The 26,466-nt window shown below is 31.8% G+C and overlaps 2 protein-coding genes across 5 annotated transcripts in view; one reads left to right on the forward strand and one right to left on the reverse strand.

Annotated features, from left to right (window-relative positions):
- Window positions 1-200: 200 nt before the first annotated feature.
- On the reverse strand, window positions 201-4,349 carry LOC115447640 (transcription factor 15). 4 transcript variants are annotated; one of them, XM_037438593.1, is made up of 5 exons: window positions 4,227-4,349; window positions 2,483-2,601; window positions 1,923-2,053; window positions 754-845; window positions 201-387 (listed from the first exon to the last, which is right to left on the reverse strand). In XM_037438593.1, the coding sequence occupies exons 1-5, from the start codon at window positions 4,227-4,229 to the stop codon at window positions 340-342; spliced, it is 393 nt and encodes a 130-aa protein (XP_037294490.1). In that variant the 5' UTR covers window positions 4,230-4,349; the 3' UTR covers window positions 201-339. The 4 variants fall into 4 exon arrangements, with proteins under 4 accessions (XP_037294490.1, XP_030030669.1, XP_030030667.1 ...); XM_030174809.2 differs by having other exon boundaries at window positions 1,923-2,056; XM_030174807.2 differs by lacking the exon at window positions 4,227-4,349 and having other exon boundaries at window positions 2,483-2,783.
- Window positions 4,350-4,393: 44 nt separating this feature from the next.
- LOC115447638 (dual oxidase) overlaps window positions 4,394-26,466 on the forward strand; it is a 50,911-nt gene continuing 28,838 nt past the window's right edge. Inside the window, exons 1-2 of the mRNA XM_030174802.2 lie at window positions 4,394-4,628; window positions 15,414-15,514. Coding sequence (XP_030030662.1) covers window positions 15,430-15,514 — 85 coding nt within the window. The 5' untranslated portion in view covers window positions 4,394-4,628; window positions 15,414-15,429. The remainder of the gene's footprint in view (window positions 4,629-15,413; window positions 15,515-26,466) is intronic.

Here is a 26,466-nt window from a genome sequence, read left to right on the forward strand (position 1 = left end):
AGTAAATCCTATATATTTACTTTCCATAAGACTTGATGTACAATAAAGAGTTTAAATAAATAAATAAGTTCTAGTTTATATTAGCGATAGAAAAACTTTTTTTGCTAAGGACACAAAAGTTTAGAGGCGATTTTCAATTTCGGATTTGTAAAACTTATGTGGCTCAGTGTAAGTCACCTTTTGTAAATAAACGACAAATATTTCAGTAATTGATTGGGTAAGTAAATTTTATTAAATTAGGTAAGTACATAGATATAATATAGAAATTTAATATTATGCTTACATTTACAAATGCTAACTAAAGGTTGGACTAGTTGAACTTGACGTAGAACATTGTTATTAATATGTCATTTTGTAGTAATTTTTGTCAGGCGGCGGCGCGTTTTTCTGAAAAATAAACATAGTATTAAAATACGTATCTACTATTTATATAATTATAGAAAATATTTTACTAATAAAGAAAAATTAAGTATATATTAACTACAACATATAAATTAGTGATATTGTCCAAGATCGTTTATAAAAGTAATACTTAGACTTCTTTTACATTATAAATCTAAAGTAGGTTTAGTTATATTTATTGACCATGAACAAAAGCTATCTATATAGGGCGGGGCAAGCAACTAAAGCCGGAATCTATTCTGCAAAACTTTGCGAAATTGTTATAGTTATTCATGTGATTGCGATCATTAAAGTGACAAACTGATAAATTAATAATTAAAATAGTTTGCTAAGTGAAATTTACTAACTTACTTCTTTTTTCAACGACGACCAGCAAAACGTGCATAGGGAATTATTTTTGTTGTCGCCATCATTCTTCTGAAGACAGGGTTGATCCACGTCGCCTGCGAGGAATACACATGACACACATCAATATTATCAAGATTTAAGTTGAAATATATCAAGAAAAATTATAACGTACCTAATATGCAGGACTACTTGGCTGTAGAAAGGTGCTGAAGATCCCAGACATTCGTGTGGGTCTTCGAGATAAGTGACTAGTTTTTATATTGAGATTCTGACAGAGACGAGTGCTTCTTCATTTCTTAGTCCGAACTTCTAAGAAAGTCTGTCTGGTTGTAATAACTAATTTTGTAATATCCAACCTAAACTAAGTGAAAACCTTTCCAGTAAAGAACTTCAACAAAATGATTTCTACGGCATTTTCTTAAATTAGGTAAATAAGTAGATTAAGTAACTACATGATGCGCTATACAAGGAACAATCTTTTAAATTTTATAGAATTTTACACGTACGAACCAGAATAGAACGCTTTAGATTTAGTGCATGCTTATATCTATATTTAGTTCTTATATTGAGCAAAAATAAACTCTGTTATAAATTTTATAATGCTTAATGCCTTACGCAAGATTATTTAATTTGCGCCTCGAGTACAAATGTATCACAGCGATGAGTCTGCGGCAACAAATCGCAAGTTTGCTAGTAAACAAATAGATTTGTAACTGCGCTACACGGCATAGTGCGATTGCGGTTAGGCAACGTTCACTGCGGTTAACCTTTGCTTGAGTAATCGCTAGCTCAGAACATCTGGCCTGGGAAAGCACGATAAACCACGGCTTTGTGTGTAGAGATGTTTAATCGTGTATTTAAGTTTTGAGGTTTATGTCAAAGGCCAGTAAATGAAGATCAAATTCATCAATCATCAGTTGGCAAAAAGCGTTTCAATAACAGTCCGCTAGCCTTTGGTTCGTTTTCCTAAATCATCGAATGAATTTTAGTCTATAAATTGCACCGTATTAAAAGCTTAGCTTTAATAAATATTATCAAAATTGACGACATTCCGCCAATATCGATGGTAAAAGTACAATTAATTAAACACTACATTATTGCTGATTAGTATATTGTAGCTAAAATGTCATCAGCCATTAATGACCAACTATAAATTATAATGCGGTACGTACCAGTAAAGAGTTGGTTGTCGAGATGCGTGATGTAGCTGCCAGCGAGCCGCAATATTTCTATCTTACTGAGTTTCCTGTCCGGTGGCTCGGTGGGAATCAGTAACCGAAGAGTGTTGAAAGCCGTGTTGACACTGCTTGGAAATAAAAACAGTATTTTGATAACAATTCTATTTATTCGTTTATTGGAAATAACAGTCATTGATATATTTACCAAAGAAACTAGCAGATAAATAAGATTGATATAGTAAATAGCGAACGAAACCAATAATAAACTACACGATTATCATCCTAGGCAATACACTTATATCCATAGGTAGGTACGTCATAAAAACTTAGCTCAACTTGAGAATCGAACTTAGAGCGACACAGTTCATAATCCACAAGTCATATACGCCAGAACAAGAATGGGTAAGTCATAGCAAATTCTGTATTAAATTTTTAATAGTCCTATTAAAGCTACTGAAACTGTCTTAAAAGACAACGTACAGATTGAAAATCCTCTAAACAGAGATATGTGTAATATGTGATTTATAAATTCGTAAAGAAATATCAGTACTAACTTTTGCGTCCTGTCCCTTTCTCTCGCATTGGCTTGGCATCTCTGCTTCACCGCTGACACCACTCCAGCACCGTTCTGATAAGGTGTAAATATACCCTTATCCCAGGTTTCTTCTGTGCACTGATAATTTAAGAAGTTCTCCATCAAATATTAATTTATAAATCACAACACACTTAAGACTTATTTTGTTTAGTACGCTATTGTTCCGATGTATAGCGGGATGTGTACTAATCCCGAGACGCCTGTCGGACCACTAATAAGTACCCCGATGGATGTCATGAAGGAGTCATTTAGGAAGAACAGCGCGCGCCACTGACTCGGCTCTTAACCGATAATTGTATAAACAGATGGCTCCAAATGCAACAGGAATGTATTTAGAACAAAATAATAATGAAAAGTTATGATTCTTTTGGTACTGAAGTTTTTAGTGTTTATTTTTGAGAATGGCATAATATTAAATAATTCTGATAACATTTATCAGATCATTGGAGTGTAACACATTTTTACTTTTACAACCGCTACTTTTAATGCAGTTTTTTATAAAGTAGCGTACATTTTGGGGTGAAAAATGGCAAAATCTCTGCTTAAATAGAAAAAGATCGGAATGCAATTACATATTTTGTACACTACGTTACATTATACATAAGTATAATGTGGAGCTTTTTGAATTGGCGATTGAGATCCTATGACATAATTTGTAGTTTGGACTATTTGATCCAATTACCCATAATATTATTATAATTAAGATAACTGTAATGTAGGATACATTTTAGACTAAAAGCTAAATATTATAAAATTCATAATATTATACAAATTCAATGCGGAGTCAATATCTGAAAATATGCATAAAAAATCATTTGTACTCCGAACATCTGGTTACGCCCCAGCAGTGGCGAATGTCTGACTTGTCATCGAGAATGTAAAACGCAGCTTGCTCCCGTGCTTTGTCTTTGTTAGTTTAAGCTTACTATAGTCATAAATATTTTTAATGATTCCGATGATATGTCAACAGAGAAACGTAACGATCGCCTTACGAAATAGTTCTATGTACAATTTTATGAGTATCTAGATACAAAGAGTTGGACATAAAACATACAGTATAATAAACATTGAATGCAGTAACTACTTCTAAACTTCTTATATTTAATTTAAACGTATTACATGACATATTATGTAATACGTAAGCAAAAGTAAGACTTCATTTACTTATCTCATACTGACTTCCTTCATCCTTTATTATAAACTAATTGGGAGCTTGATCTTTGTCTATGAGTTTTATAATCGCGTCTCAAGGGATATGAGTAGTTCCGTGGGAACGGGGTCTAATTGGTTAAATTATTGGTGTTGTCGAGCTCTACGTCGTCATTCGTATTCATTTGTAGCTACAACCAAGTTCACATGAAAAAACAATAGTCGACGCGAGACCCAACGACAAATAACTTTGATGAAGACCTGATGTATGATACACAGATGTTTCTAAAGAAACATTTATATTGATTGTTATTCTATTTTTTTACTTAGTGTAAATAGTATTCTATATTGCGGGTTACTGTTAGTTTGTAAGTAAATGTATAATGTAAATTCATAAAATGTTTATATTTATTTTGAAAAATCTTATTTTAAATAAAAAGATATCTTTTGAATAAATATGTAAAAATTTCTATCGAGGGAAATTTAATGGAAAAAAAAATAATTTCTGAATCTCCAAAGATTGGTGTCTGCAAAAATAATCTCAAAATAAATACCATTCAAAATTCGTTGGCGCGGATGATTCGCAGCGACCGATGAAGCAATCTTTGCTGATGCTCAGGTATCTGTTAGTTTTGCGAGCGACGTCACGTCCCCCCCACACGGTCTTCCACCAACCGACGCCGGCGCACCACGGCCGACACTTTCTCCTAGCGACACCTCCGCTGGTGAAACGATAGTCGCCGTGAGTCCTCAGGCAGCTGCGCGCGAGTCCACCGCCGACCACTTCGCTGACTCGTCGCGACATCGTACTTCCGTATTCTACCTACCGCCTTACCGCTTTCGCTTCGTAAACAGTTTCCGTGCGACGATACGTGTTTTAACAATACCGGAGTGTGGCTATCGAGTTCAAACGTACGTCTTCAAAACGCCGGGGTGATGTCTTATCGCAATTAGAGGTAAGTTAGATTGCCTTTCTACTAGCCGTGGTCCATTCGGTGTTAGACGATGACATTCTGATAAGGTGTGTGAAATAGTGGTGAACGCAAGGACGTGCACCACCAGCCACTGACCATCACATGTGATTCTAAATTTTAATACTGTTTGGAGAAGTCGAAAAATTTAAGTAACTTTAAGATTAGTGCAATAAGATTCCTCCTGACCGATATTTGTACATGAGGACATTTGAACATTTTAGTGTAGTAAAATTACTTCTGAACAAGTTCATAAATAGTTTATCCACTATTTGGTAGAAATATTACTTAATATTAGATGAATATTTAAGCACGAACCGGTCTACAGCATGCCACTAATGGATCAGCTGATTTGATACAGCTCAATCCATTTATTTAAAATTTTATGGGTACTTTCGACTTAGCATATCATTGTTACTTGAGTTTTTGCTTTACACTCCTTAATTTTATCTAATATTTGATCGTAAACCTATTATCATAAATTGGAATAACAACCAATGTTACTTTGGCAACTAAACTAATATGGTTATTCCAAATAACATACGCTGTGTGGGTGTATCGTGAACACCATAATCATATTACTGAATTTTACCGATGATTACTGAATTATTAATTAAATAAAAATTATAGAACATAACTGCATATATATATATATATATTATATAACATACGGTTGCATGTTATTTCGTAGTCTAGATATATGTAGTTTAAAGCTTAAACAATCTTCCGTCAATTTGTAAACAATACAACGACTATTAACATGCACTGTAATTTCAATAGTATTAACACTAGTTATCAAAGCAAACTTTTTTTTTTTTTAAATCGATCGCGTATTTCCCACGTGAGCTCATCGCAGTCCAAATACTTCGAAAGACTACGTGAGACCCGTGAAAGACAAAGGTATCAGACCCCCATGAATCATTACTTACTATGCAGGATGTATCGCGTTGTTAGGTAACTTTAAATCTGCATCAGGTACCGATAGATGCAGGGTTTTATGAAGGTTGTGTATATTTTTTGCTGGATATTTTGGGTGTAGAAGTTTGCAATAAACTTGATCAAGGATATGTCCAAATGTTTTATCGTTTCGATATTGTAGTTTTTATGAATGTATAAAAACATTTATATATGAGTATTAAAAGTAATACTTCATGTCTTGAGTATCGTGACAGTTATGTATAGAGCAGCTACATAAATTTTTTCGAATTTAATAAATTCTAAAATATGCAATTCGTTTTATCCATATGTTAGATAAGTTGCCTACCATTTTTCATTTTGTTCATAAAGATGTAAGATATTGGTGTCTGGGTTGAGGATGCATATTGACATCCTGCCAATGACCTCTATAATACTTGCAATACAGGCGTCGTGTCGCATTAACAATAATGCAATACAGTTATGTCACTAAACACAGCGTAGATCACGAGATTTATGATCTGTTGATCAACTGAGGAATTATTATCCCGTATTTCATGATCCGGAATAAATTCATGTTTTATTGTTATTTCAGTACTTTCAGGGAGACGTATTGCGTTCAAGAGGCGTCTATTCCATTTCGTGACAACTTTTAATCATGAACGTTACAAAACATATACACTTGCTTCCGAATTTTATAAATATGTGATTTTTGTTTTGATGTAATCGTATAAATTGATGGAATATCTTCTTTTCTATTAGTATATATAGTTTGTTTTAAGGTATATTCGCTTAGGAAAAGTAAAACTGCCAACCTCGATATGTAGGTAAAACTTCATACATAGGTTCGCTGTCGACTTATTGTGATAATAAATAATATTTGTAATAAACAAAATAGAATATGTTCATACAAACTAGTTCACTAAAACTAAATAAACATGGGAACGTAAAAATACTAATTTCTAAAATATTTTGCACTTTTCATTTATAAAATAAACTGAGTAGGTAATTCCATACTACACGTGCTTTGACTATAAAGCCAATTGCTCAAACTTAACGAGAAACTGGTTAACAAATTTGATCGTATCGTAATAATTAATAATTAAACAAATATTTTAACTATGCTCATATTAAATTATAGCGACATTTAAGATTGGATGGATTCTGCGCATTGGCAAACGATCATAGTTCATCTTCTCGGCTAAGTGCAGACAATGAACATTAAATGAATGATCTGTATAAATAAAAAAATAATTGCCGCATGTATGTACTATAAGCTTTAGTTTAGAAGGCTTGTTTTATTTGGCAGATTTATTTTTGTTATGTCTGTAATTTTTTAGGTAAAACTTTTTAAAAGAGTAATTTTGGAAAGTCGACTAGGAAATATGCAAAAACTAGAAATTTTAACGATATTTTTGTATCATAATATTTTTTTCGTACACGCTAATCTCCGAAACTATCTAAACTATTTAAATATAATTTTTGTGAATATGTATATTTGGTTATGTAAAAGGTAGTTTAAGTACCGTGACCATGAAGGCTGCAAAGTCTTCGAAACGTCGGGAGAAAAATAAAAAACAAAAAACCGCGATAGAATCCGAAAAATTAGTTTAACTTCAATAGTTTAAGTACATTAAATGCGGTCTGCGTAAAAGGCATTCAATGGCAGAACAATGTCTGCCAAGCCCGCTAATATTTTAATATATCTCTGTAATGTCGATTAAGTACCAGTTTTTTTGTAGTTTTACTCATTATTACATTCATATTTTTACACATACGAATCAATTAACTGATAACACAATTAATTAAACAATGAAATTACGCCTCAATCATTGGTTCTGGTTTTTATAAGTAGTCACGTTTTGTATTTTGTGAATAGTCAATCAATGTCATATTTCAAACTAAACTTAATATATTTAAACGCTTTCCCGTGAGCTTTGCCAGAAGGCATATTGGTAAATCGGGGAAGTTTACCAATGGAAATCACTCGCCCAAATATGCCCAATCACAATTGTACACACCAATTATTTTATAACATAATTAATGCGCTTATCGTAAGTTATTTGATCGTAAATTAAACGTAAAATATATAATTGTATGGTACGAACAAGAGCAATAATTTCTTCGATAATTAAGTGTAAATGGTTTTCGAAACAAAACCCTCGAGGCTGTCTAATATAAGATTTTCATTTTGGCGGTGAGAATGCGATATGGTTACATAGGTAAGTAGCTACTCATTGTCAGATTTAGTTTATAACCAGATCGTACGAAAAGTAGTTATTACACATTGTTTGCAATAGCAATAAAAGTACAGTATAGCGCAGAATACAATTGTAGGAAAAATAGCACAATACACTTATTTTTAAATGTAAAATCTGAATCTTAAGACCAATAAAGTCTACAAAATTAGGTTCTTTCAGGGTATTAAAATATGAGAACTCTGGAGATATCAGTAGTTCTGTAGGTGAACTCCAAAAATTTTAACGAGGTATACACAGATTTTTAAAATTAATTTATAACCCATCTTTTTGTGTCGGCGGTTAAAATGTTCTTATTGTAAAAGGTATTAAGTTCCTATATCAGGTTCTTAAATCAACAATATTCTAACTCACATGTCACATACGCATGTAGACCTACAAATTAGCATAACATATATCCAACAATGGCAATTAAATAAAACCTGTTTTAATACTATACGAATTACAAAGAATTGACCGATATTTTTAGCACGACACACAAATTTGCATTCTTGTAGATTCGAATATTTAACGTAGACTATCGAAACTGATCATTGCGATAAAAACGTTCGCATTTTGGCGACGATTAAAATACTCTGCAGTTTATTTCGAATCCTTATATCTGTTGAAAACAACAACAAAAATTATAATTTGTTTTCATCTTGCTTAATATTCTATCGAAGAGTCTTCCCAATATAATTGAATCGAAAATTCGTGCACATAACTTTCGATACTGTGTATTTTATGTATGTACATATTTAGGGAATGCAGTAACGATTGAGCTGATTTCGTTGAAATTTGACATAATATCCTGTATTAGGAGATTGGTAAAGGGCTACGGCTTTATAATGATGATGATGATTGGCATATAAAGTAGTATATCGAATTTTCAATGCGATAAGTTTAGTAACATCAAAATATGCAATAATATTTAATTATCTTAATCATTCAGAGACTATAAATTATTTATAATCAGTGATTTATCTTTTTATCTCTCAAATTATTCGACATCGTGGAAAGTGACTTATTAATACTTCTTAGTTAAAACAGTGATTAATGACAAAGTAAATGTAATTTATTGATGATGGTGATTTGTTTCTATTGTTTATTTGTTTTATTTGTTCACAACTTCGTCTGGCCTGACACGAACCCTACCTGAACCGAAAAAGTTTGAAAGTAAATTGCAAACAGGTAAAAATGATAGTTTTATTTCTGATATCTAATTTTGATGAAAGATACCTATTTTGTTCCCAATTATACTTTTCTTCTTTACAAACCTTTTTCAACAACTTCGATGTAAGCCTCCTTTAACATATCCCATTCGTTACGGCATTAAGCTATTTTCATTCAGTTCAATCCAACGATGTTCTTCACCTCGTGTTTCCAGCGCATTTGTAGTCTTCCTGGCGGTCACTTTTTCTCCATAGCTTCCACTGAAGCTGTTTGTACTACGATCTATCGTTCCGAGCGACATGTCCAGGCCACTTCTTCCATTAGTTTCGTTACAGCAGTGACAATTATATTCTATCGACCACATAACTATATACAAATCTGTTCTGTTGGCAGATGTGCACTAACAAACAACCAGAAAAAATATTAAAAATCGTTGATTTCAGTTCTATTACTCTTAGTCGCCCCGTCTTTTTATTATCTTTCTTCTAATATCTGGCACATCAAGTTCTGCTGTTTCATTAGATGTATAAATAATTGTATAAATTTAAAGTGATATGTATTTATTGTAGCTACAACAGCGCCATGTCCACGCTGGGTGGCTATGTGAGTGAATCTCGTATTGCACAATACGAATGTACAATGTAGGCCAGGCATCTCGACGGACCTACTCGCATTCAGTATTTGCGATTGTCGTTATAAAATCTAATAAGATAGTTATGTACAGGGAAAATTTTTAATCTTTTGTTTCAAATAGTATAATGTATAGGTATTTGTGGACATACCTATATAAAACCGATGGATATTGTTATAAAATTATTTCGTACAACAGATATACTTTGATAAATTTGGTTTAGGTTGATTTGAGTTACACAGGACTTATGTAAGTATTAAACCCTATGTTTATTAAAAATCGTAGATATATTCTTGTAATTTATTAACTAAACAAGAATCAGAGTCGTGGTGAAAAGTTTATCCAAATCTGTTCGGTAGTTTTTGAGTTTATCGTATTCAGACACACACGACGGGCGAACTTTGTTTTATAATTTACGTATATAATTAATTATTCTAGATTTTACGAAGAACAAAGGCACATTCAAATATGTGCTTTAATTTTAATAATATTTTTTATCCCGTCATAATTTTTTTTGATAGCAATAAATCATACTTAATAATAAATTTAGTAATACGCTATATTTTAAATCCAAAAGTCTCTATTTTATACTTTAAATTATAAAACAAACACTACCTTTTAACATGTATGAGTATTATGCACAAAGACCTAACCACATAGCCAGAATTTTAAAAGCTCAACGACACTAACTAAAACAAAAAACATCCAAACAAATAAAGGTCAGAGTAACAGCGTGTTTTTATAAAAGAGTTTCTAGATCACGCTAGTAGGTATTAAAGTGAATTTCCTTACGTAGACACAATAAAACAACATATTTTTGTCTTTACAGTATGTTGGTCAATAAAGGAGGTATCTATATATTAATCCAGAATAAAGACAAGAGCTAGTGGCAGTAATGAGGCTCTGCTCTGGGCATATTCCGACAAATATGTTTAAGCATCTTATGCAAGCGTCAAACTCCCCAAACTGCTCTGACTGTGGAGTAAGAGATGACTTAATTCATGTTTTGTCGGAGTGTGTGCGGAGTGGGCCTCATACTTTGAGCTTTAATGTAGGCAGCATAAATAGCTTTTTGACCATTCCAGTATCGGAAGAGGCTAAAGGCTTATTAAAAAAATATTTTGATTTTATAAAAAAATAGTAGGCATGGATAAAAGTGGACGTACGGAGCGACATAGTCGTGAAATAACGACCAAGCTCCTTAAATAAAGATAAAAAAAAAAAAATCCAGAATATGGTCTAACCGTGTGTCAGAATTGATCCAAAACCGCTCAGCTGTTTCTGTGTTTACTCCTAACAAACATCTAAATTACCAAAATGTTCATATACTATCGCATTTATATAATAATATGAATAAGAGTAAGAAGTAATATTTTCGTTAAAATATATACATACCTATATTTCTTTCAACTAAACACCTTTTGAGATAGTGTACTATTAATCCAAATCTTTCCTGGAATGTAGGTACATGACAAAATGCTGACTACGTGGACGTTCAATAAAAGACAAGACAAGCAGTAAAAGATTTTACGACGAATATATAACCCAGTCATATTAGGGGTTTCACCTCGGAATGAAAGATAATAAGCTGGAAATTGGTAAGAACATTTGTTTTGTCGCTCTAAATATTGTCTCAAAAGTCACAAATGCTATTGTGTCCGCGTCTTAAGATATTGAAGGTCAAAGGTCACAAAAAACGATTTTTCGCGAATATCTCGGTTCCTATTGCTAAAATGATATTTTCACCTATCATCAAAGTTGTAGAGTATAAAATTTTCTACAACTTTTGTCTAAACTTTTTTTTTATACGATCAACCGTTTTTGAGGTAGAGCGCGAAGAGTGCGCAGCGTACAGTCTATATGAGCTAATGCAGGGTCAAGCGTGAGTTTCGGTTAGCAGTACGTTGTATAAAGTCAATTATTGACAATAAAATTATAATTATTAAGCAATGCCCATTATTTCTGTACTTATTATTAATTATTTATATTTAATTATTCAACTATAGTATATTATTAATTCTGGATTATCTATTTTAATTATATTTTAAAAATAAAAAGACAGTAAAAAAATATATTTTAGATATACCTTTATTTATCATTAAATATGGCATGTTATACATTTATTAAAATGTGAGTTTAAATATTAAAATAATTTGTGAATCAAATGAAATTGCGAATGGAAGCTAGTTATCTTCTTCTTCGTCGTATTCTTCTTGTTGTCGCTCTAAAATATTCAATTCATTGTCATCATCCTCATTATCGGTCATATTCATTTCCAAACCTTCTAGAATTTCAGGATCGAATGTGCTTTCTTCATCGGATATAGTGGAGCGTTGAGGCAAGCTTGTCCATTGCACTGGCCACAAGCTAAAGAACATAGTAGCCCTGATTTTCTGCATCCACAGCGGGAACCACAACCATTTTTGCAATTGCAAAATATTGTGTTTAGTAGTTCGGCTGGTGCTGGAGGTAATAACGTTGTTATGGGCTCCAGGATTTCATTTTCAGGCTTCCAGCCCCATTCTTGAGGTTCTAAGTTCTTCCCTAGCCACGTTTGAATCTGGTAGTAGACATGATTGATATGTTGACGGGCTGCTACACTTGTTGGTGGAAGTGTTGACAATTGTACGGGTTTATTTAGTTTTGTTAATTTGATGAATAATTACATATACATAATTAATAATAAGTACAGAAATAATGGGCATTGCTTAATAATTATAATTTTATTGTCAATAATTGACTTTATACAACGTACTGATAACCGAAACTCACGCTTGACCCTGCATTAGCTCATATAGACTATACGCTGCGCACTCTTCGCGCTCTACCTCAAAAACGGTTGATTTGTAGAGAATTTTATACTCTACAACTTTGATGATAGGTGAAAATATCATTTAAGCAATAGGAACCGAGATATTCGCGAAAAATCGTTTTTTGTGACCTTTGACCTTCAATATCTTAAGACGCGGACACAATAGCATTTGTGACTTTTGAGACAATATTTAGGGCGACAAAACAAAGGTTTTTACCAATTTCCAGCTTATTATCTTTCATTCCGAGGTTGACCCCTTTTTTTACCTAATTTCACTGGGCTAATAAATGAAACATTGAAACGCCCTCGGCCGAATCAACCTAATTCTACAGACATATCGTGCTACACTATAAAATTACCATAATATGAAAAACTGATTGAGGCATATTAGGCTAAAGTAGATAGTATAACCTTCTTAATCAAATTAGGCTATTGATAGTGCAGATTAAACTGGCTACACTTTAACGTTCGAATAATAAGGAAAATCGATTGTTAGACAACAATTAACACCCATCCTCTGTTTTAAAAACATTTATGCTCACAGACCGGATGGCTGGTATGGCGTGATTAACGCAAACCTTATCATTTTCACGTTTAATATATGTCACGTTATTAATTTAAATATTAATATTATCGTGTTCCAATATCCGCCCGTTAATAATATTAATGAATTGTCTCGTGGCAACTGTAAAATAATAAACATAATGTGTTATTAGTTATAGAATCTTTAATTAAATTACCTGTTTTTATGTATGAAGCATTTATAATTACTATGCAGTATATTAGAAGGTTTTGTTATACAGTAATATGTAATATGCAGCCAGAAAGTGACTTAAACATATGCGTCATAAGAATCGAAAGTATAATTCTAATATACTAATAATCTTTGCGAACTAATGTGCGTGCGACATCAGATATTTGTGGCAAATTCTGGTTTAAGTTTCTAAAATTATTTCATTTTATTTCTTAAAATGAGCATTAGTTGCAACTTGAAATCAATTCAAAGGTATTTAATTTACTGACAAAGTTTTAAAATGTTATAAAATTAAATTTACATTAAATATTCATAAAAAAATATTTTATGAAAATTTTCTCCTTTAAATAAATACTAGCTGGGCTGTATAGGTTGTAATCATTTGCTCATTCGGTTAAAATAAAAAAGAAAAAAAACAAATAGTCTTTTGGCGCCAATCCTAAAAATTTTACATTTATTATTCAAAAAGTGTTGTTAAAATATATTAATTAAAAATATTTATCAGTGAATATCCTGAACTGTTAAAAATGTTTGTGTGTTTATAAATTTTAGTATGTCAGGTCGTTGACTCCCGTGATTAATCAAGCAGCAATCGAATTGATGGAAAACTTTCACACAATATATTTTATAACCTTAAAATACCAAATGTATAGCTCTCTATTTTTATTTTCTACAATTATCCAATTATTCAAACCGCGATGTTATTTACGTCTAATTTTTCAGAATAATGAATTTTTTTTTTTTCACTTAAACTAAGGAATGATGTGTGATTATACGGCCTCCTTATCTCTGAATTAGTTTTTAATGTAGATATTTCTTCCAACTTCATACATTATACTCGTATGTACAATATTATCTTGGTATAATATACATATAAAAAAGAGCAATATATAACACTAGAGGCCCATGCCCATTATGGCAACTGTAAAATAAATGAGACATGTTTAGGCAGGTTGGGATAAACATATTTATTATAAAATTTTATATTCAGAGGACTCTATTCTGTCTACGGGATCATATCGGTCCTTTTTCAATTACGGACATGCTAATTAAAGAGAGGCTTTGAAAGGCGTATAGTATGCTAATCTTCCCCTGTATGATGCATTTGTACAATTTAGGCATCAATGGAGTTCATTTACTACATCAATACATATAAAGTTGTTGCCATTTGCTTTGTCAAAGCCGACGAACAGACTGTGTTATACGTGAAAGACCGTTATCTATTCAGATATACCTATTTAATAGTGCCGAGTATGGCCTTTGTTGTTTAGCAATTCGAATGCGAACCTACACGCTTATCTACATAGATGGTATCTGGCTTCGGTCTTTCTGTACGAGACAAAAAATAAGCATAAAAGGCTGAATGAATAAAGACACGTATAAGCCATATGGCATACTCAGTCGTCTGTCAATCTTCGTCTCTTGGAAAATGGGAATATAACGTGAAATTTTGCACACGTCTTTTGATTATAATATTTCCAATTTATATTTCTAGGATTTTTTTTAAATTTGCATGTAGTTAAAATAAAGGTGTGAATTGAATGTGTATAATATGTACATAAGAAATATATAATATAGTCCTAATATTATATACGGGTATATAAGCTTATAAGTAATAACTATTCCGGAACGGGATTCTTTTTATTCCTTCCTCTAACCATCAGAATAATTTTACCGCTTGTAAAACCGGCATTTCTGTATCAGATTTGAACATCAATGACAAGTCATATTTAATGAGATGAGAGATGTAGGTCAGTATTTGAATAGACAGTTGCGCATATCAATTGTCGTTTTTTTTTTGTTTTAGATACCATGTCCTTGATTCAACTTTTTGCGAAAGCTTTTGCTTACCTACTAGAGCTCACGTTAGCTTGCAATATAGCGGTCTTATTTATATGATGTCATAATAATATTCAAAAAAAAATATAGTGATGATTCAAAATTATGTGTAAAATAGGTTACATAAAATAAAATAAATCTAAAGTAATATTATACAGAGAAAAGATTTGATTTTTTGTATATTAATTTGCAAAGGATAAACTCGAAAACATACACGCTTTTGAAAATTCTTTCACTAACAGTAAATTACATTACCTCGTAGTGCTTATAGGCTCACTTTTTATCCTTATAATGTGCATTAATGCGGTCAGAGTCGCTAGCAAATGATTGTAGAATCTAAATTAATCGTAGAAAACAAATGAAACCGTTTTACTGAATATATGAATAATTGAATTTACTATTGTTTCAGATCTCAACCACTAAATATGGCCGAAATAGTGCCAGTCCGAAGACTGTTGCTAACGTTAGCGATATCACTAATCACAATAAAATCAGGCTTCTCTGATCCAGGTAAGAACGAATTATATTTTCCACTTGAGGTTTAAGCTTTCATTAGGTCAACTTGACTGTTTTATTTATTTAATATACAAATGTAAATAGGCGGACTTAATGCCATAGGCATTCTCTTCCAGTCAACACCATTAAGTCAACCTTCATAGAATTTCCGAAATTACTGTCATAAGTCACACAATCTAATGATAGTCTACTCAATGATGCGCGATTTGTAATGTACGAATAACATCCTGATCTTTACGTATTAATCATTGAATTGCAATCCATTTGATGTAACCCTCAACACGAGCGCTGTCAGTCGAAACGGATGTTATACGGATACACTCGACACATCATGCTCTCGGTCCGCATTCATCCATACAATTCTATGTTGTTTTGTGTGACACAAGGGTTTTACTTGTGTGGATTTACCATACAGCCGATGATTCGTGATGAGCGTCTACAAGGATGTTAGTTGCTATATGATTTTTTGTATCATCGTGTACAAGTCTCCGGTGAATGAAGACAAATCACGATCATTCATCTACCGTCGTGTTGGCTTTATTTTATGTCGCGCAACGCAGGTTGGAGATTCTAGGTTAGAGATTCCTTTGAAACTTAAACATAACATACAGCTTTACAGCATTTAAATTTGTACTATATACTTCTTTATAAATTTTTTAAAGTTAACTTGTTAACATTAACACGATAAACATGTAATTTAAACAATCGTATATAAAATAAATGGCAGACCATTAAGAAAGTCACACAACTTACATCAGCTACAATAAATCATGATGATTAACACGTGAACTGGAACGACATCAGATCTTGACATTTTAGGTGAATGATCAGCCGTGATACATTTCCCCGCGACCTTGGCAGCGCTTCCGCTTCCGTCAGGTCAAGGTTAAGTTGCAAATGGATATTAATTGTTTCAAAAATTAGGGCAATGTTATGTATTCAATATTTATATGATTATTCATGAACTTTTTTGATATAATAGATAAAAAAATATATATTTAATTCAAAACGAAATTAACACAGAGATTTTAATTAGGCCATTAACATGCATCTAACTGAATTTTCACACTCACTTTGTTATCCTCGAAGGGTAGGCAGAGCACTGGTGCAGCCACTTTCTACCGTGTGTATCCCGTCCCATGATGTGTCGCCCCCTTGGGCGAGTCTATCGCCATATAGAGTATAAATTCCAGACTGCGGGCTGATACAATAGAATAACCCAATATTACTTAACCCAACTCGGGTAGAGAACTCGAAACCTGACCACTATAGTAGTACCGCAATACAACTGCACAGCCAAGACATTCACCTGAATAATCTTTGTGTATACTATCCCGCAGCTAAACAATATTTTTTTCTAGATTCGTCGAATGTTACTTAAATATTACTGAACATAGTAATTTTGGTCAATTAATATAAAGTACCTACTACCCAGTTCTTACTCCTGCGCTATAGCTTTACAAAAATACCTATAAATAATGTATATCGCATTTTATAATACTCACTAGAACGATGTCCGATTTACCCGTTTTCTATCTTGTGGTTCCTAGTTTCCACAAAATTTCTAATGTTGATATGACTACGACGACAAACAAATATATACCACGACAAATATAAACAAACATACTGTATATAAAGACTGTATAGGTATATGTACCTTTAAATAAATAAAAGCAAAAAACGCCAATCAAATCAACCCTTGATGATAATGATTCAATGCATGTTAAGTCATAAAACATTGTGTATAATTTAATAATTACTGTCAAAGCCCTTGACTCTTTAAGAACCTTCATAAAAAACTACGCCGTCTTAATTGGTATTTCCAATTTGAACCTTGGCTGCAACAGGAAGTCTTAGAGAATGTACAGTTAGTTTTCACATCCAGTCTAAAGGAACGTTAAAGTTTAATATACATACATACATACATAACATCACGCATTTATCCCCGAAGGGGTATGCAGAGGCGCAACTAGGGCACCCACTTTTCGCCAAGTATGTTCCGTCCCATGATGTGATAGGGGGCGAGCCTATCGCCATATCGGGCACAAATTCCAGACTCCGGGCTGATACTGAGCAGAAAAACCCAAATATCACTTTGCCCGACCCGGGATTCGAACCCAGGACCTCAGAGCGCTATTGTACCGGACATGCAATACAACTACGCCACCGAGGCAGTCAAGTTTAATATATCATTATATAATTTATTATAAGTAAAGATTTACCCTTAACTTCAATTTAATAAATTGTCAATAATTTATATAGATACCAAAAATATATAAATTAACTATATTTATCTATTTTCTATAAGAACTAATATGTGAAGTTCAAGATATTATTTTTTTTCTTTGTTTCATTCGCAAATTAGAACGGCTGCTCCGATTATGTACATTATTTTCACCGATGTTAAAAACGGTATTCCCAAATGATATACTTTTAACTGTAGGAATAATCATTATACCCGAGCGAAAATATAATTGCATCACGTACCTATACTACTGTATAATATATATTTCGTGTTACATTAGGATATTTAAAATAATAACGTTATATTGAAACCATATTGCTACACAAATACTTTGAATTACCCATACCAATCCGAGGTGATGAAATAAAATAAAACTTATATTCGATATAACTTAAATTAATTTAAAGGAAGTAAAGAGCAGTGATTATGTGCATTAAAATTTTTAATGTGTGTTATATCAGTAAACTTATTAGAATTTAATGCTAAGTATTTTAACGCGTGCACGGATGTTATTATATTTATTCTTTAATATGTTGCTACTAATAGCATCCGACTATTCTTTTACGTTCGATTGATTTCAATCAGCGATTCCGGGACGGTTTTTGACATTTAAATGTCGTTCACTCCAAGGATCAGTGTCATTACTTCCTGCATCTAAGGATAAGTAGTTTACCATCGTAACGAATCAAGTGTTACATTCTACAGAATATTATTATGATAGTGTAACTGTAAGCGCGACTCATCGCATAATTAGATTTCATAAAAAAAATCAAGCACGGCTTCACATGATTCGTGTATTTAACACCTTAGAATTGTATTTGCCTCGCAGAAGTAATGATAGTGTACTTGAACTGTAAGCCACAAAGGTCTGCTTTATATTTTCAACTGTAAAAACGATAGATAATCTGACAGTTTTCTAATTTGGATAAAGCGATACTGTGACAAGCTCGCTTCTCAATATATCAAGGGATCGATACATGGGTGCAACGGAATTTTGATTATCTGATTACCTTTGAGAATAAAATCACGACCTTATGTCACTTTATCATTTTTGTACATGTAATTATAACATATTCATTTCTGTTATTAAATAAAAATGTTATTTCATGGTGCGTATGCGCGTAAGATCATATATCTAGACACTTGTCAGATCACTGCGTTGTTGAAGTAAATAGGTATGAGCACTGATCCAAAACATTCCGACATTATTACATTTTATATATTATTAAATTTCCAACTTTGAGAAAATTATAATGTTAGTACTCAATACTAATAACTGACACATACACTGCAACAGATAGCGGAATAGTCAAAGAAATTGAACAAACAATGTATATAATTAAGAAATTGTGTTGTGTGATTTATTATTTCGTTCACAATTTAAAATACATTTTATCGACCATACAACGCAAGTTCACGCTACACATTTAATATTATAAATGGTACATGTGCTCAGCCAATGAACCGAATATTGAATAATTTAGAATCAAATAAAGGCTAGGACCTTCATAACTCTTTGTTACTTTGTTAATACAACTGGAAGTTTATAAAACTTTATCTAAACTGTCGATAATTAAAAGATCATAAAGAGTGCAGAGGAATCAACTAATAACATGAATAGAATGCGAACCACCTTGCATCTGTCCGTTAATCAAGTTTTACATCCGTGAGAGAATGTGAAATTACTTTATAGTGACACGCAAAGAGGGTGCAACCACGACGTGACCGTACCCACATTGGGACAAGGTCAAGCAGACTTTATCCTGAATGTAAAATATTATTATTATTAATTTAATAGTTTTGAGGACATCCTAGATATAAAATAATTAATTTGAACATGTATGTGTTAAACATTATTTAGATTCCGTAAATATTAACTCTACCAGAAATTAGGCAAGCAGTTCTCACCAAAGAAAAAAAGGCAACAAACTCTAGTGTTTCTCTTTTCAAAATCAGTTAATTGTATAAACTACAATACATACGGTGAAAAATATACAATTATTGTTTAGAGGAATTCAATTACATACTCTCAAAATAGGTAAGAAATTATTTTTTTTATTCTCATACGAGTGCACAACTCTCTCAGTAACTAAGAAACATGTTTACATTCTTTGAACAAAGAGTAATACTTAGTCCTGCAATATCCTAAGGTGACATATCAGTGGTAGGGCCTTCGTAAGGTCATCATGTCTATCTTTTTGACCTACGCTATTGCAGCCCCACGCTTTTATATGACTCAGAATATAAGCACGTATCTTAATGAGAACATCGGCATCTCTTTTAATATAAGAAGGAGGCACTAATTATCTACATTTGATATTATCGTTATAGTATGCCATGCACGTCGGTCGGCGGCGCGTCTCGTCGGCTTGCGAGCATCGTGTGTCGCGATAGTGAAAGCTGAAGGCCGCTCTCATAACGTAACGATGCCTCCGCGACCACCGGATAATGAGTTTCAAAACTATTCTCTTTACTTGCACTCTTTATTTTTACTCATCCGTGAGAGCCATGACCGACAAAACAAAAAAAAAACATTATTAACATGATTTTGAATAAACATAACTTAAAATAAATAAAACAACGGATATATGTTTTATACTGAGAGTCTAATGAACGAAAATAATCTATGCAGTATGATTGATGACGGATTTTGCTACTCAATTGTATAGCAACACATAACTTGAAATATAAATCTTTTTAATTACAAAGTTTCCTGTAGGTACTTAATACATAAGTATACTCATATATATTCCTATGTTCTGCAGGTATTTGAACAAGATACTTACTGTATATTACCTATAAATATAAGATACTGCCATAGAACAAACATATATCAGCCGCTCATTATATTATAATTATGTTAATATTATGTGTGATATGCTACACGCATCTAACTTGTAAGTGCATAACTAATACCCAGTTTATTATAAATGTATTGGATAATGTTATATAAGGATCATTTAGTTACTAAGGTAACGCAACAGTACGGGATAAGCCAAGAAATAAATAAGCATTACAAAAATAATTGCAACGATCAAAGCCATATTTTAAACATTAATTATTGTATAAAACTTATTTTCTTTATGTGATAACCTTTTGATTAAATTTCTCATTCCTCGCTACAGCTTGAACGATGTTTAGGTCGCCTAATGCAAACATCGAAGATTTCACTATCTGTCGCTTCCTTACATTTTACGATTGACCGTGACATTAATTACCTATCCGACCATGGTGACAACGCCTACATTATACCGACATTCTTTTACTGCTCGTAAGTTCATCAGAAATTTGTACAGTACCACAATAAATAGATTTCATAAATTATTATGCGAAGGAAATCGTGATTAATTAGTTCGTGATATTGCTTGTTCTTTTATATTGAATGTTAGACATTTTCCTTTGTCAAATATTATTATTATTAATTATTATATTCATTAAGTCCGCCTGTATACATTTGTATATTAAGTGCAATAAATAAAATAAAATAAATATAACTTATATAGATTTTTATTTATATAGGCAAATAAAATTCTGGTTGATTGTTTTTGAAGAATCTTTGATTGTATGTACATGGAACGGACAATATTTTGGTAACGTAGAGATAATCATAAGAGTTTTTAGGGGAAATTCATCATTTTTAAATTACAAGTGGATAGAATCAGTGAATCAAATATTCTATATTATCTTCAAATTCCAATCTTAAAACTATGGAGCTGCTCATAATTTCAATATCAATTTCTCTAATATCGATATTTGATACCCATATGCAATTCCAAAACAATAACATCCATATGCCCAGCTTCTTTACATTCCAAACCATTAACGTTATTTCCTAGTTGTTTTTTCACATACCATGTCAACTGGAAACATAATAGTTATGAAAACCATTAATACACGTGATGAATCATTAACACTTAACTCGAAGACAACTTGGCGCTTGAACAAGCATTTACAAAGTGCACGGCTTTATCACTTTATTCACCACATACTTGCAGAAGATTAATGTATGTTGCATCTACGTACGTAATCTGTCATGGCCGCCTCGGATAATTGATTCTTTTCTGCGGAAATCAATGGCAACCGTAGGCGGAATACGGAAGCGAGGTGATGGCAAAACGATGGTAACACTACGGTATATTCAATACCATATGTATTTGTTATAAATTTTACAATTTGTTACACAATGTTCATGTAATTTTAACCGCCACTTAATTGATAAGACAATAATGAATGTAGTTACTCTATGGTTACCATTTATTTTGGAGCTTGACTTTATATTCGATCGCTCTATATTACATTCGATGATTATTAGCGTTTACGTGGACATTGTGCGACAGACGCAAAGAAGATGATATAGTAGATAAAGTTCAATACAATAATAACATTAATTAATTGTATGATATTTACGTTTAACAGCATGTTTATCGTTTTGAAGATAAAGTTTCGTATCTACGTTTTGTGCAATTTCCAGACACAAATAATGATAAATTTTCTTTAAGGCTTACCAACGCACCGGGAATTCCTATTTAACTGTAGATTTTAATAAATGATGGTGTCCCTTACAATCATAATTCCAAAAATGTGTTTTAAAAGGCGATTTATGGAATATTGTGTAATATCGAACGATCCCTACGTTTACATTAAAAGATAAAATAAGATACTCCCAATTTTTTAAACTAAAACATTTCATCGGCTCAATTATCGCCCTGCGCTCTTATAGACAATATGTGTTAGTATTTTTTACTAAAATAAAAATTTATGTTGTTATTAAACCACGATGACCGTCAAATGTGCTCTTGAAATCCTCTATTATGACAAAACCTCCACAGCTACGTTTATTTTTTACGAAAACAAATTAAGGATATTAATTTTAAAATACAATTAGAATTTATCATCCACGTGTAATAAAAAAATACAGCAAATAATGTCCATTTGTTTAACTAAATACTTTGCATTATAATTATCCGATCCATTTAGCAAGTCAGATTCCCCAAGATAGCAATTAGTTAAACGATACCACAAAAACCGAACCAATTTGATGTGCACACGAAGTGTACTATGATCTCATTCTGTTATAAAAACTTTTATTAATGCGAAAAAACGTGTAATTTATAAATTAAACAGTAATTGCAAAGACTATACCGGATCTGTTTTTTGCTCGCAAGCGGAACCTTCAATTCCTAAACCTTATACAGATTGTTTATACAAAGGACATCTGTTTAACACATTACGTATATACATACTAGCTAGACAACGGAGTTGATTGTTTAAGAGAATTATTATGAACGTTGTGGTCTACAAATGCTAGCACATCCCTTCATATGAATATTAGTTATGCGAATCAAATTCTGGGTAAATACAAAACGATTGTGATATTGTCGATAATAATGTCCCTTACATATTCGCATTTTATCCTATTGCATAAATAAAAAAAAATTACACTTGGAAAGTTGTATTTTGCAAAAGCTATTCTTGACTTTATGATATCGAAAGTCCATAGTGTATACGGATGAGCATGATAAAACTTATATCTTCGTGGGGGATCAGTACTACAAGAAAGACTATGATTTTTATTTCATTCTAATGTATTATTGACATCCATTATTAGTTTCTGTCCCTAGGGACTGACTCCGATGCATTATAGTTATTGATACCACTCGTTCAAATAAATTGCTACGCTTGCTGTAGGAACCAAAACTATTTCTTTCTTATCGTCGTCACATGTACTATGTACAGCATATGAACGCCCCTTTTTCTTTTATGGTCTACTTGTACGCAATCTTTATTCAGTATTCTATCAACACCTCTACTTAAAAAATATTCTGTTATTAATATAAATAAAATCTATATTATTTCAAAAATATCCATCAAACTAAATTCATAAATAAAATCTATGATTATCGCTCGGAGTATAATTTAATTGTTAATTAAGATAGCTTTACACATTTTTATCGTAAAACGCTATAGTCGATTAAACTGTCATTATATTTTCTTAATATTATGATTAATGAACATAGCAAAAAAAAGGTTGTGTTGTCAATTATAAAATTTAAAAATACAAAATAGTCAAATACTCTAATTATTGGTGTAACTAGGTATATAAAAATCAACTGAAAACTATATAAATAATATAAAGTTTTCCAAGATTTCATTACTTTTATCTCCATATCTGCAATCGCATGAAATTAGTAGTTAGTCAGCATATTGTGTCTACTAATTTAATTAATATAATTGCTGAGTTTATAAAATCGTTATCTGAGTAACGCGTGCCGATCCAAGGCGACAGTGTGCGGACCCACTTGCACTGGCCGCCACACTAGACGAGATTCCGACGTGACAACATTGTCAACTTTGACAGCCACTGCGCATGTTACATTTAAATTATGGATTTAGGACTAGAAAATATGTAAGACAATTTGAAATTAATTACGATGTAATATAAGGACTATATAAGGACAACTTAATCAGATATTTTTCTTAATTTTACAGGATACTTTTATTGATAAGGAGAATTAAGATTTTATAATTACTATGCAATATCATTAAATACATCTTTGGAATGTAGCTTAAATTCATATATCACATGAGATAAGTACGATTCTGCAATTTTTTCAAGCAAAGGCCATAAAAGGAGCGAATGAATAACTCCAAATTATCAGAAGAATCCTGAAGGCTAACTTATTTAAAGTGCTTTCCCCAGCAACGGTAACCGTACTTTTAGAAGCTATGTGCTTGAATTTTTTAAACACATAGAAAAAAGAATTAATCACCATATTTCAACAATATGTTATCTTAACTTTTGTAGTTTCAATATTTTTTATAATTTAGATATTATGTCATTAATTTCACAATAACAACGCAACTGAAATTATTGATTCCATGTATTTCCATTTAAAGTACACAACGTTTTAATTTGCAACCAACACTGTTAAATAGACAACTTAATAAGGAATATTTTGTTAGTTTAAAATGTTGAATATATTCGCACCTTAAAATAAGTAAAAAAGTATGAAATGAAACTCAAGTCCATTGCTCAGACGATAGAAAGAAATAAATATTAAGAAGAAGAAAATAAGTTTTAAATACCTCCTACATAAAAAAAAGCATTTAAACACTCTTTCATCTGAGAATATAGCCTGAAGGCTTGTTTCACAAGACAGTTATCATATGAAAATAAACTAATATAGACTAGAATCGTACTAATTTTATTACCATTTATTTCAGAGTACAGATTAAACTATAGCTTTTATATTTAGCCGGCTTATACAATGATGTGAAGAGTAACATTTACTTACAAGTTTTGAAACAGGACCTAACTCATATATAGTTAACCATTTTGCATTATAGGCAGTACAGTACCTATACCATTCACGCCCACCAATCAAGTAACTGGCTACTGGCTTTTACATCTCAAGTATGCCCCTACTTTTTGATCGACCTTTCGTTATACTCGCTTTGTTGTATCAGGCGGATATGTCTATCTAGAACTTTCATCTCATACGCTTAATGAATGTCGGTTAATTGTGCACATCAAAATGACAGGTAGAAATTAGTTTGATGGAGTTATACCAATAAATGTATTTTTTTTTAATTATCAGTTTTACAAAAAAAAAAGAATCAATTTTTTAAATCAAATAGCCTAACTTTGAATGCTTCGATTATTTAATTGAAAGCATAAAAGCACTTGGTGGCTAACTTTTCTTTCAGCTTAAATACGGAATAAGCAACATTTTTTCCCCTTTTAAGTACCTACGTGTAATTAACCCCAAAACATTTACTCGGATTTTGTATTTATAAAAGAAACACAAAGTCAATTTATATTACCTATTGATTGACAAAGCACCAATTGTTCTTAACCTGCCCATTTACCAATATGTTATAATAATCCTTTGGCGATTGGCACATAAATTGCTCATGAAACATGCATGCAGTAAAAATGCGCGCACGCAGGTGTCACGCACAAGCCCTGTATCCGTCTAGAGACAATTTATTAGTTCAATGAATTGCATTATAAAATAATATAACATAAGTATGAAATATGCATTTGCTATCTGCCTTGCCTTATTTTTGTGGCAATTGGCAATACTTTACTATAGTTTATTTGAATTTGTGTGTTTAGTGTCTTTACATAATCCCATTACAATTTCATAGTAGTTACATATCTTAATAACATAATAGGTCTGCACGCTACATATAGGCTTATTACTTTTAAGTAAACTATCGTGTTAAAATTATAAAAAATATATAATACTATTGATGATTTTTTGTGCACCAAAAATATTGTTTTTCATATATTTTCACAAAATATGTTTTATGAATTTATATGATATTATTGACTTGTTAGTTTTAGATTAATAGATAAACCAGGGCCATTCTCATTTCAGAAGCTAGGCTACATTGTGAGGCGTCAGTGACTGTATAACGTATTCATGGCCAATTTAAATCTCCGATAAAATCTTTAATTCATGTACTCGATATATTCTGCAACTTACTTTATTAAGTCCGAGAATTAATAAATAGAGAGATAGGTGCCTATGTAAATGTACGTACATACTTTAATAGTTTTCGAATATTTAAGAACTATATTACTATCAATAAACTAGCTACTATAAGTCTGTAATGAGCTCAAAGAATATATAAATAAGTATACCTAGTAAGACATTTTATAACTAAATGTATAGCTTATTAAACACAGAACACA

The sequence above is a fragment of the Manduca sexta genome, chromosome 14 (genome assembly GCF_014839805.1).
Source record: "Manduca sexta isolate Smith_Timp_Sample1 chromosome 14, JHU_Msex_v1.0, whole genome shotgun sequence".
Taxonomy (NCBI): domain Eukaryota; kingdom Metazoa; phylum Arthropoda; class Insecta; order Lepidoptera; family Sphingidae; genus Manduca; species Manduca sexta.